The 12,281-nt window shown below is 38.7% G+C and overlaps 1 protein-coding gene across 1 annotated transcript; it reads left to right on the plus strand.

Annotated features, from left to right (window-relative positions):
• Positions 1-922, plus strand: DCAF16 (DDB1 and CUL4 associated factor 16). Its single transcript, XM_090267038.1, has one exon. The coding sequence runs from the start codon at positions 63-65 to the stop codon at positions 711-713; it is 651 nt and encodes a 216-aa protein (XP_090123164.1). The 5' UTR covers positions 1-62; the 3' UTR covers positions 714-922.
• The last annotated feature ends 11,359 nt before the right edge of the window (positions 923-12,281 follow it).

Here is a 12,281-nt window from a genome sequence, read left to right on the forward strand (position 1 = left end):
TGTTAGCGCTTTGCTGGCTTAAATCGTTATCTTTTTCTGGTTCCTTCTCCTGTTCTATTCTGATGGGTCCCAGAAACCCCTCTCCGGACCCATTATCAGAATCAGAGAGTGAGGAAGAAGAAAGCACTACCTACCTAAATGAGAGCTCTGAGGAAGAGTGGGAGTCCTCTGAAGAAGAGGACCCCGTGGTGCCCAACCTAACACCTCTTGAGAGTCTTGCCTGGCAGGTTAAGTGCCTCTTAAAGTATTCGACAACTTGGAAACCTTTAAATCCTAACTCCTGGTTATATCATGCTAAACTCTTAGATCCAAGCACACCAGTCCATATACTTCGAGAGATAGGTCTAAGACTCTCACATTGCTCCCATTGTGTACCCAAACTGGAACCAATTCCTGAATGGCCACCTCTGGCTTCTTGTGGAGTCCCACCTTTTCAAAAGCCCCTGACAAGCCCCAGCCGACTTTCTAGAGACCATGCCACTCTGAATGGGGCACTGCAGTTTGCTACCAAACAGTTAGGCCGAACCTTGAGCAGAGCCACTCCCATTACCGAATACCTAAAACAGATCCCTAATTCGTGTGTTTCCGGTTGTTGCTGTGGCTGGCTAACTAAAACAGTTAAGGAGACAACCCGCACTGAACCCATCAACACCACTTACTCTTACACTGACTTCCAGAAGGCAGTTAACAAGCTCTTAACCGCATCACTGTAAAGATCCACCATGTGTTCCGGTATCTCTCGTGTTGCTAACTGAGAAAGCAGTACAAAATTCCACAGCCCAGAGTGGGTAAAGGAGTGCCTCCTCAACCAAACTGCCCTGTCCTGACAAGCCGAGGATACCAAGGACTGGATGTCTATCCAAGAGGCCCATAACTCAACCACAGAGAATGGGCACCATGAGCTTTCCCTTTGATAGACCCTGTGGACTTCAATGGAGAACTGGTCAGAAGGGACCATGTTGCAAAAGATAAATTAACCATTCTCCACATTCTGTTCTCCCCCCTGTTTACTCTGCCTATATGAATGGACTAACTAGATATCTAATTATTAATGGGAAGGGAAAGGTAGGCTACCACCCCTTTTGTTTTCCATCCTTCACAACAGCCGTTGTGGAAAGTCAGCTACTCCCAACAGCACCTTCCTGAGCAGGCTTCTCTGACATTCATGTTTAGGGAGGTAGTTGATTCAGGTGAATAACTAGACAAAAGAGAATGGTGGGAAAATGATTTATCTCCTGGCTTTTATATGGATAGATCTACATGTGGCACGCTTTAGAGGTTCCTCTCTGGGGGGGAGGAAGTACACTTTCAAATCTAGCCTCTACTATTCCAGACCTATTACAGTACCTGCAATTACAGGATAAGCATGTTATAGGTTCCCACCAGGCTCTGTGTACCTAAACTGACCTATAAGATTATACCTGGGGATTAAACAGATACCTCTTCTATGGGGAATATATTTCCAGCATCTTTGCACCCAGACTTTAGTCAAGAGGAACTAAAACACATTCCAAAAGACCAAAGGGAAAACGTTATTAAGAGAGCATTTATGTTTTCAATACTAACTGCTATTGGATTTAAATATTTCAGTCTGTATGTTTCCTGGAGCAGTATTTAATGCACTTTCCGCATCCATTGCAAACTTTCTAGGATCGCTTCTAACTTCAAAAAACCTTACTACAGAAAAGCTCAGCTTAATACAATCTGAGGTTAGAGTTTTTTAATATCACTTTTTCTACATAGATTAGCTTTAGATATATCTGAACAAGGAAGTGTATGTACTGTTGTAAATGAGTCTTGCCATGTTTATTTAGTTGAGTCAAAATGTAGAAGTCAACATAAAATGCATGAGACCATTATATCTTTTCACGCACCTATAATAAAGAGTGAAACCTGTGTATGATCCTGGTTAACCGGGCATCTAAATGACTCAGAAAATAGATTGTTAAAGATATATACCCCCTTTAGTTTTGCTTTTTCCTCTTCTCCGTAACTAAGTGCTGTGTACAATGTGGTATCAAAAATTGAAGCATTAATGGAATCACAAATTATAAAATGTATAGCAACTTTAAGAAGAGAGAATGTTTATAATCTAATGAGTATTTCTGCGAAGCGTTAGTTTTCTTAAGGGAGGAAAAGAAGGAGGAGATTGTAGTAAGTAGAAAAATATGTTAGTGGGAAAATTACTGAACTGAAATATATTATACTTTTAGTGTATCTGAATGTATCAGAAACTGTTTTCTGTGAAACTGGGTTTTAAAATGTTACACCTGTTTCTTTTAAGGGGGAGGTGGGAAAGATAGGGAGGTCTAAAAAATGTGTTGATGTTTATGTAACCATAATATGTTCCTTTTTCTTTGTGTGCACGTGTGTGTGTATGCATGTATGTGTGTAAAAATGCCTCATAAACACATTTTTCTTATTCACTCCTAAAGGAAGCCTTTCCCCATCTTTGCAGCTGAATAAACCAACAGCTTGTACATGCTGAACAGAGTATGGTCATTTATTCTCAACAAATGAAATAAGTCTTGCTTTGCTGAAGGCATTCAGCATTTCCTGAGTGCTGAATAAAGTCAATAGGTACAGCAACTGTATCTATACAGTGTCTCTGATAACTGGAAAAGAAACCTGCTTGACGAAGATAATGGGAACCCATTTGTTTACATATTAAGTATTTCCAGGTTGCACAACAGGACAAGCACCTGAATAAGCCTTAAGCCTTCACTTCTTTGTGTGCCGTGGATGTGGGGTTAGGGGTGAGTTTACTCCTTCCATGCCCACCCTACCTGGGCCTTTGGTGAGATGCAACCACCATAATTAGCATAAAGAAGGGCACATTTATTTTCTATAGAAATACTTATCAAAGGACTAAGGAAACAGGATTTCTAAACCAGTGGCCATTAATGTTCTTTAAAGGTAGTCTCAGTACAGACAGGCAGCCTCTTTTTGTTGAAGCCCATAAGACCGCAATCATGTATTTTAAACCCATCACCTCCCTAAGAAAAAATCAATACGTTGCAGGAGAAGACCAGCTTTAGGGGGTTATTTTCTGGAGCTCCTCTCACAGCTCTCTGCCTTAAAAAATTGCTATAATGAAACAGTGTTTTGATATTAGAGTAGATTATTAGAGCAATTTAGGGACTTTAGAAGTCACGGGTTATTTTCTTATTGATACATAAATACTCTTACATCTTTAATAAATAATTCTCTAATTTTGGCTCCAGTTTTAGAGAACTATATATCTTCTGGAGCAGCCCGTTAATTTTAAGGATCTCTTGTTAAAAATTTAGTCATCAATAACATTAGGGAATGCCTACTATAATCCAGATACTGGTAGTGCAAAATTAAATAAGATACTATACATAAGAAATTAGTTTTAAAATATATTGAACCAAGATAAATGTCCCAAAGCTTTTAGCCATTAGTGGCATTTTTGCTCTCTGGTCACATTGATTAAGGCTACTCCGTATACTGGTCCTTAAGTATGTGAAAGTGGGGCAGGCATCCGAGTGTGTAAATCCATGTGGAAGGCGCACTCCAACAATTAAACCACACATGGGAAAGTCGGCTAAGGAAATAGATAAATAACGTATTTTGTACACAGGTTTAAGTTGTGTGTGCTAAGTGCACAAGGCAATGGCATACAAAGAATAGGGCCACAAATACTCTGTTCATGTGGCTGGGGAATATATACACACACACATAAAAGCCCGGAAAATCTGGGTAGCTTCTGACTTCATAAGACAGCTTTGTAGAAGCTACTGGCGTGTAAGTCCGCCGATGAGCAATGCACGTTGGATGGAGGGAGCTCTACTAGGGGACACAACTAGGCATTTCTGCGTCTACTTGCTGTGATGAAAAGGGAAGTATAGTGTATCTAACAATTTTAAACAAAGTCTAGTTAACGGCTCTATATATGAGTCCGACCACTGGATACAGTCTTCTGTGCTCTTTCAACTGGTGGCAGCTGTGGGGTTGTATAAAGGCTTTGGAAGTGAAACCAAGAAAATGGAAAGGAAAAGGGACCACAATGATTCGACCCTCACTAGCTACCCAGCCTCTGTTGGCTGTGATTGATGACAAGCTCTTCTCAATGAGATATGAGAAAGGAATGCCTGGTTTAAAATTTTTAAATGGTGCAGCAGTCAGTTACCAGCGTTGTTGCTTGTAAACAGCATAGCGTCAGCTGTTAAAATGTTAGCGACAGTTCAGGGTTGGATTATAAAACAGTAAGTTGACTGATGTTTGAGCATTTTATTTGAGAAGACGTAGATGACCCCAACACATGATACGGAAATCCCTGGGATCATTTGCAAAGTGATGCCCTATTCCCTGGAATAGGGCATAGTAATCCTCTGGGAGACTCAGGATCCTGATCAGCCAAGCAAGACTAAAACGAGTCCTTAGTATACACAGAGACCAAGTTAGTGTGGTGGCAAATTAAGATTCCAACAGAAGCGCAACAGAAGAGTCTTAAAATAAGTGTTGCGATTTGTAAATTAAGGAGCTGATAATGTCTTCTTTGGGGGGCGGGGCAGGGGCAGGGGTTATGTTTAGGTTAACTACTAAGCTCTTGCTTAATGTTATATTTCCAGCCATAGTATCAACTGTGGAACCTGATGTTCCAATATATCAACTAGTGTTTTACAGTGTATTAGGCAATGGGCCTGTAGGGGCAACTTCCTTTGGGAGGTACCCAAACAATTGGAACAGCCCAAGGGTATGGCCATGTTCCATCATTAAGACCCTGGCTTGGTTTTTTGGCTGCACCTTGAACAATCAGAATAACTTGGTAAAGTGGGAGAGTTCTGGTAACACAAGAAACAAACCACAACTCAGAGACACTAATTCCTACATTAATTAAAAGCATTAATGTTGGCCACAGCCTAAGCATTCTGTGGGGATTTACCACAAAGTGGGTTATAGGTTGTTGGCCCCTGGCTACCTGCCTGGTAGTAACGTAGAATTTCCCAGTGGCTTGAATGCTCAGGTCCAGAGCCCAGTTTCCTTCTTTGAATCCAGTTTTTTGTGGTGGTGTTTTTTTAATGTTGGTCACTGTACTTAGGACACATTGTTTCTTTATATGTGTTGGGTTGCCAAATTTAGCAAAAATGCAAGACACCCACATTTCAAATTCAGATCATGAAAAATGGGACATACTTACACTGGAAAAAGTAATTCATTATTTTTCCGAAATTTAAATTTAACTGGCATCCTGTGTTTTATCTGGCAGCCCTATAAATAAATGTGTCGGTAGCATTGATTCTGCTTGGGTAGTAGTCATGTCATTGTTCCCGGGGAACGGCATGGGTCTTCCTATTGTGTGGTGTTTTCTTCCAAGTACTTGATGGGGGACAGGGAAGCTAACACATAGCTGACACCGGGTTAGTACGTTGCAGAGAGGTGGAGAAGGAAGACCAATTGCAGAAATGGGAGTTTTTATGAAAGACAGATTGTATTAGGCTAAAATAATCACATAACCATTAAAACATTTTCAGACATTTTTATAATTTTTAAAATGCTGTCTCAATAATAGGTAGATTGTTTTCTTGTTTGTGTGTGTTGTTTGAAGCAGTCGTCTTCTCAGTCTTTGCCATGAAGGGAAGAATTAAGTATTACCTTTTTAAAATTTAAATACTTGATAAGTTGCACAGGTCTGGCAGGTGTTCTTCATTGCAGGAAAGGTCCACAAACTGGAACCCATGTTTTTTTTTCCTTTCAGAACACTCACAACACTCAAGGATTTGAAGCGCAAGTTACCCTGGAAGGAGAGGGTGCGGGGCAAAGTGGGAAGCAAGGGCATTATTGGAAAGTTTATTTGTGCCCTACTGCTGTAGCCAGGTGTACACCTCTCTTTCTAGCCAAAGGTTGGAGGCTTAGTTTTGGGAGAAAATAAAACAAAGTCCCAGTTAGACTAGAACTGGGCCTGGAGGAGAGCAGTAATGAGGAGTGAAATTGAAAACAGAGAGATTGAGAGAATGTGAGGGTTCTGATCATTATGAGCCATCAGTCCCTTGTGTCCACGCAGTGACAGAATCGGGCAGCCAGGCTTATACCCAGCCCAGTCTACCCCATCGAGAAAGATGAACTTCAAAAAAAAAAAAAAAAAGCCGCTGGCCACTTGAGTATTTATTCCAGTGAAACCCAGAGTCCACAAGCCCTGCTGATTCATAATGGCTTTCAGTCACTTGAACTCACCATAAACTGATAGCCAAGAATCGTTAGACATTTGAGAATAACTTCAACAAGAAAAGATGAATACCAAAATAACGTTGGGGAAAAAAACGAGAACTAATGCAGGGAACATAAAACTTTCAGAGAAGCTATACTATTCCCAGAAACATAAGAAAATACACTGCATTCATGAAATAACAAGATGCTATTAAAAAAACAACAATAAGAAAATAAAGAGTATTGGAAAAATAGAGTCAAAAACATTCAATAGTTGTATTGGAAGATAAGCTGAATAAATTTCAGAAAGAACAAAAGGCAGAGATAGGAAAAAACAAAAAAGAAAATCAGATCGGAATGGGATGCAACATCTGATTAATAAGAGCCTCAAAATAAGAGAACAGAAAGGAGGTGAAGAGAGAACACAAAGAACATTTCCCCAAAATGGAAGACATGAGTCTCCCAAAAGGATCCACTGAGTGCCCAGCACAATGAATTAAAACAAAAAACATATCTTGATACTTCAGGATACTAGGGTTAAAGATCCTACAGGTTTCCAAAGGGGAAAAACAAGGTTTACATAAAAGGCATTTAGACTTCTTGGTAGCAACACTGGATGTTAAAAGATTATGAAAGCAAGACCTTCAAATTTAAGGGGAAAAATAATTCTAATCTAGAATTCTCTATGCAGACAATCCAACCAAGTACGGATCTAAAATAAATTTAGACTTGCATGGTCTCAAAATTTTACCTTACCATGTACCCTTTCTTAGGAGGCTACTGGAGGATGTGCTTCAACAAAACAAAGGAGTAATCTAAGTAAGAAGGCATGGGATCCTGAAAACATAAGATCTCACAAAGGATGCAATGAAGGAAAGTCCCAGGATGACTACTGTGTCAAGTAAGTAGGCTGTGGGGGTTTCAGGAAGGAGGTCTCTAGAAATCTTGGAACAAAGTGAGTATATGGAAAATGTAGAAAAGAATGAGACGGGTGTTCAGAGATTAGGGAAAAAGAGTAAGATAATTACATGGAAAACTAGGTTAATAAATTAAGACAATTAGAACTACACCAAATACACATTTCTGGATGAGTGTCACCATGTGACAAAAGTAAATCTGAAATTTTATTTTTCAAATTATTACAGTTTTAGTAGTCAGCTTTAGTAGTCAAATTAAAAATACAGTGCAATTATAGGGCTATCGGCACTTTGATCCTTCAGACATCATACTCCGCAATTGCGATAGGTACTCGCTTTCAATGAGATGTGTACTGTAGAAAATATTTTTGGAAAATAAGTGTTATTCAATAGTTTGTTTTGTAAAAGAAACTTATGTCCCTTGCTTAGGTGAATCTCAGAATTTTTTGTTTATAGAAATGCATAATTTACAGCAGTAATTTCAACAAGCTTTTCATTTAAATTTTAGCCTTCGAGGGCTCAAAAGGGTAATGAATTGTCTACTTCTTTAAAAACAGCATTTTGAAATTTTATAGTTTTTCATCTTCCATACTGTTTTTGCTATCAAGATATACTTTCATCCAGTGACAGATCCATAATACGTTCTACATAATACTTTAGTTTTTTCTATGAGTTATGGTTGAGGGTTTTTTTATACGTTGCTTATATTACTATTATATATTCTCAGAATAAATTTTAATTGCCAGTGATCGTGTGTGGTGATTTGTTTTTTCTTTGTCATCAAATCCATTTAGTAAATCATGCCAGACCAGTTTGTCCATCTGCCTTTTTTTTTTTTAAGTAAAGGATAGCGTACCTACAGTGAAATACATAAAGTGCACTAATTATAAGTATACTTGATGATTTTTACATATGTGTACACTCATATCAAGACGTATACACTCATATCAAAGAAAAAAAGTTTCTGATTCTGTAGTGCCCTTTCCCAGTCTATTTATTCCTCCCCCCAGAAATATTCACGCTTCTCTTTTAAACATCAATTTGTTCTGGTTGTTTTCAGCTTCATGTGAATGGGATCAGGTATTGTTTTATGCTTGGCGTCTTTGAGCAACGTAATATGTGTGATTCATCCAGGCGTTTTCATGTATCAGTGGTCCATTTTTTATTGCTGTAGACAATCCTATTGTGTGAATTCTGTGCTGTAATTCACTTATCCATTCACCTGTTGGTGGCATGTGAGTTCTTCCAGTTTGGGGCTGTTAATACATAAAGCTGCCTTAAGTACTCTTGTGCCTGTGTTCTTGGTAGGTATGTGCACTCATTTCTATTGGGTATAATATCTAGGAGTCAAATTGCTGTGTTGTAGGGTAGGTTATAAAGCAAAAAAGACACCAGGGGAACTGACAAGGCTTGTTTCCACCTTGCATCACAATGGGGTCTGGTACCATACACAACAGTGTCACTGAAGGATTATTTTAAATGCCTTACCCAGCCCTTGCTGGTGTGGCTTAGTTGGTTAGAATGTCATCCCATAGACTGAAAGATCACAGGTTTGATTCCTGGTCACAGCACATACCCAGGTGGTGGGTTTGATCCCCAGTTGGGGTGAGTACGAAAAGGCAGCCAATCACTTTCTCTCTCACATTGATGTTTCTCACATCGATATTCTAGACAATACTTAGATTTGTATTGCAGAGACAACTCGAATCATTTAAAATTTAAAAAAAGAAAAAAATAAATAAAAAAACAGTGGACAATTCCAGAAAGGGAAATTGAGAAACAGCTTTGTTGAAATATTGATACTCATATTACCCATATTACCAGTACTTAAAAACATTTGCGTTTCCCTTTGAGTACAGAGCACTCTTCTGCTTTGTAATAAATGGAATTAAAAAGCTCTAGTTCCTTCCATTCTTTTTCTGTGTGTTGGAAAGTTCTATTGTTTAACTGCCTCTGAATGCTTAGAAAAAGACCAGAAGGAAAACAATATCAAGCTGCCAGGTTCATCCTCTGCCTGTTTACCCTAAGGTGAAGTCTAATTTACTTTGCAAAAGGGTTGTTAAATGTTTCAGGTATTGGGAAGAACTCCTAGTGCCATTGACTGCTCTTAGCCCCTGTACTCACTCTTTTTTCCCTGTCTTTCCCACCTTTGTTACCACTAACAATTGTAGGTAGGAGTACCAAAACAAAAGGATTATCAGTGCTCAAGTTCCTAGCCTCGCATTGCCCACAGATTGGAGCTCACGGTGATCATATTACTGTCTACTATAATCTGGCTATAATTTTGCCCGAAAATATTCCAAAATATCATGTTCCGTGGTGTTATGTCAATATACCATAATCTCAGTGCAAATGTTGCTATCTTCTGTGTTTATTTTTCTCCTGTGGGAGTGAGACAGAAGACCTGATACCAGGCTACCCGTTAATGAAACCCCACGACTAGTTAATGTGGGTTAGGATTATAATAAAAGCATAGTGCCAATTTAAGCTATGTGTTCATTTCTTGAATTGTTCACTCAAAAGAGGTGTTTAACAGAAAACTGTAGCTTTCAAAAATAAAATGATATAGGTACTTCACAGGAAAGCAAAGCCATGACACCATGGGTCATGCGAAGTAGTCTGAAAGATGAGTAGGAACAAGGCAGAGGAACGAAAATAGCTTTCTAGGGGAAGGGGTGAAGCAAAATACTCAACAATGTGGTCATGTTTTTAGATGAGTAGTAGAAGTATATTAGCATTAATAACAACAATAATGGAGTTACTCATGCTGCTTAACTGATTAGGAAAAGAATTACTAAGCAAAAGCTGAAAGATTGCCTTAGCAAATTTCTAAAGAAAGTACCTAAGGCGGCACTTGGGACTATCAGTCTGGTAAAGATGAATTATTCAATACCTGTTGGGACAATTGCTAAACCATCTGGAAAAACATAAACCTGGATACCAGCCTCACGCCATATATCAGCATAAATCCCAACTAGATAAAAAAATGTAAACATTGTTTTTTAAAATGGGGAAGGCCTTACTAAGCATGATGCAAAAGCCAGAAAATGTAAGAGAAAAACATCAATACATAAATTTGTCTATGTAAAAATTCAAAATATTTATAGAACATAAGAAAGCTAAAATAAATTACCAGCTGGGGGAGATGTTTGCTTGTATATTATAGGCAAAGTGCTAAAAGCCCCTACAAAGAAAGATCTTGGATCCAAGTGTTAAAAATGATTAAAGAAGACAATTTAGGGATGAAAACAAACTTTATGTAACCCTTCATGAAGGGGACAGCCTCCATTAAGAGAACTGCAAAATGGAACTAGAGGCAGGAAGTTTTTATAGGATAAAGAATAAAGAACAAGGAAGATACAAATAGGTAAATATCTAGCTGCCTGGGGTCACACAGTCAACCTTGTTTGGGGTGAGAAGAAACAAGGAAGTAAGTATAGAGCTCAGAGTTGGTTTGGCGTTTGGGGATTGGCTGACTGGGTATACAATGTTTCTGGTCAAGCAGAACATTTACAGGAATACAAAGTTATCTCAGTTTAGGTTTGCTGACCTGGCACCCTGGGCAGGAGCAGCTCCGTCTTGGGCCTAGAAAGTTATTTCAACAGAAAGAAGGAAGGTAGGCTAAAGCAATATATAAAAGGCTTAATTCCAATAACTGATCACTTTGTAGAAAGGTGTTCCAGCAGCCCTACTAGTAAACAAATGCTGTAGAGGGAGATACTCTTCACCTATCTGAAAATGTTTGAAGATCAATAGTGGCTTGTTTGGGCAAGAACATGGGAAAACATGCATTTCTGTGCACTATTAATGTGAGTTGTAATAACTTCTGGAGAACAGTATAGCAAAATACTTCAACATTTAAAATTTGCTTGCTCTTTGAAACTGCTGTATTCTAGGATCTATTCCTATGGAAATACGTGCACATCTGTGGGAAGATCCATGCATGATCTCGAGAATAACCTCCAGACCCACTCTATCAGGCAGATTATCCCAGATATCTTAGGAAACTTTACATCCTAAATTAAGATGCTCAGATCACTTGGTTTATGGGAATCCCTTTGAAATGGAAGTCGACTGGAAAGTGTAGTGAAGGTTAAGACATTTCAGACAGGGTGTCAGGGAAGTGAGAGGTCCACGTTACCTGAATCCTGTGTTGTGCCGTGTTGCATCCCTTCTGCTGCGGCTGCCTTCGCTCCTGATGGCGTGGTTATGAGAACCACGGCTGAAACTGAAAGGGGGCTGAGCCGATGGAGGGTGCGTAGTTTGTACGTGCTTGCTCTGTTGGACATGTGCAGGGGCAGGCATGCCTGGTTAGTGGCCTGCTGTGGGCCATGCGTTCCATCTGTGTTTCTGGGGCAGGACATACATGGGACCAGAATGGGTGTCCACATTGAATGGCATTTTAGGGATGATGTAGCTGTCAGCCTGAAGATGGCATCATTTTTACCTTACAATTTATTCTTTCCATCTTTCTCTGTTAGTAACACTCTTGCTTGTTCTATCCTTTTTGCATAAATTCCATTCTATATTTATCATATCTTACAGTACACTATCTGTACTTGACACATCATAAGAATTCTTTCCCACGTGAGCTTCATATATCTTTTTTGTTTTTCCTGTTCTTTAAAACAACTGAATATTCTCATAATACAGCAAACAAACTATAAACATATTAAAATGTGCTTAAAACATAAAAACTAAAAGATTGTTCAATAAGGGATCAACTAAATATGTTATCGTTGTATATTATGGAGTACTGGATGTAAAAAATAGGAATGACCTTTGTTGGCAAAAGATGTCCATTTTTACTGCATAAATAGTGTTCAAAAACATTAACAGCACCCTAGCTATGTGTTAAAATACATATATGTATATAACATTTTCTAGGTTGTACAAAGAAATGTCTGAAGTAGCTCAAAATATTAACAGTAATTTTCTTTGAATGTGGGATTTGGGGTGAGTTTTGCTCTCAAACTCATTTTTTGTATTTTTACAGGTGAGATGGGGGAGGTACTACAAGAAGCGTAAATGTTTATGATCTAAAGAAAATACAAATCACTTATGGTTTTTAAGTTTTCCATGGCCAACATTTTGCTCTGGGAAGAATAGCCTTTGAAATGATATAGACCCAGATCCATTTACTAGCTGCATAAAGTTGGTTTCATAGCCTCCCTTAGCTTCGATTTCTAATCT

Source organism: Furipterus horrens, unplaced genomic scaffold, assembly GCF_987537825.1.
Source record: "Furipterus horrens unplaced genomic scaffold, mFurHor1.1.pri manual_scaffold_2, whole genome shotgun sequence".
Taxonomy (NCBI): domain Eukaryota; kingdom Metazoa; phylum Chordata; class Mammalia; order Chiroptera; family Furipteridae; genus Furipterus; species Furipterus horrens.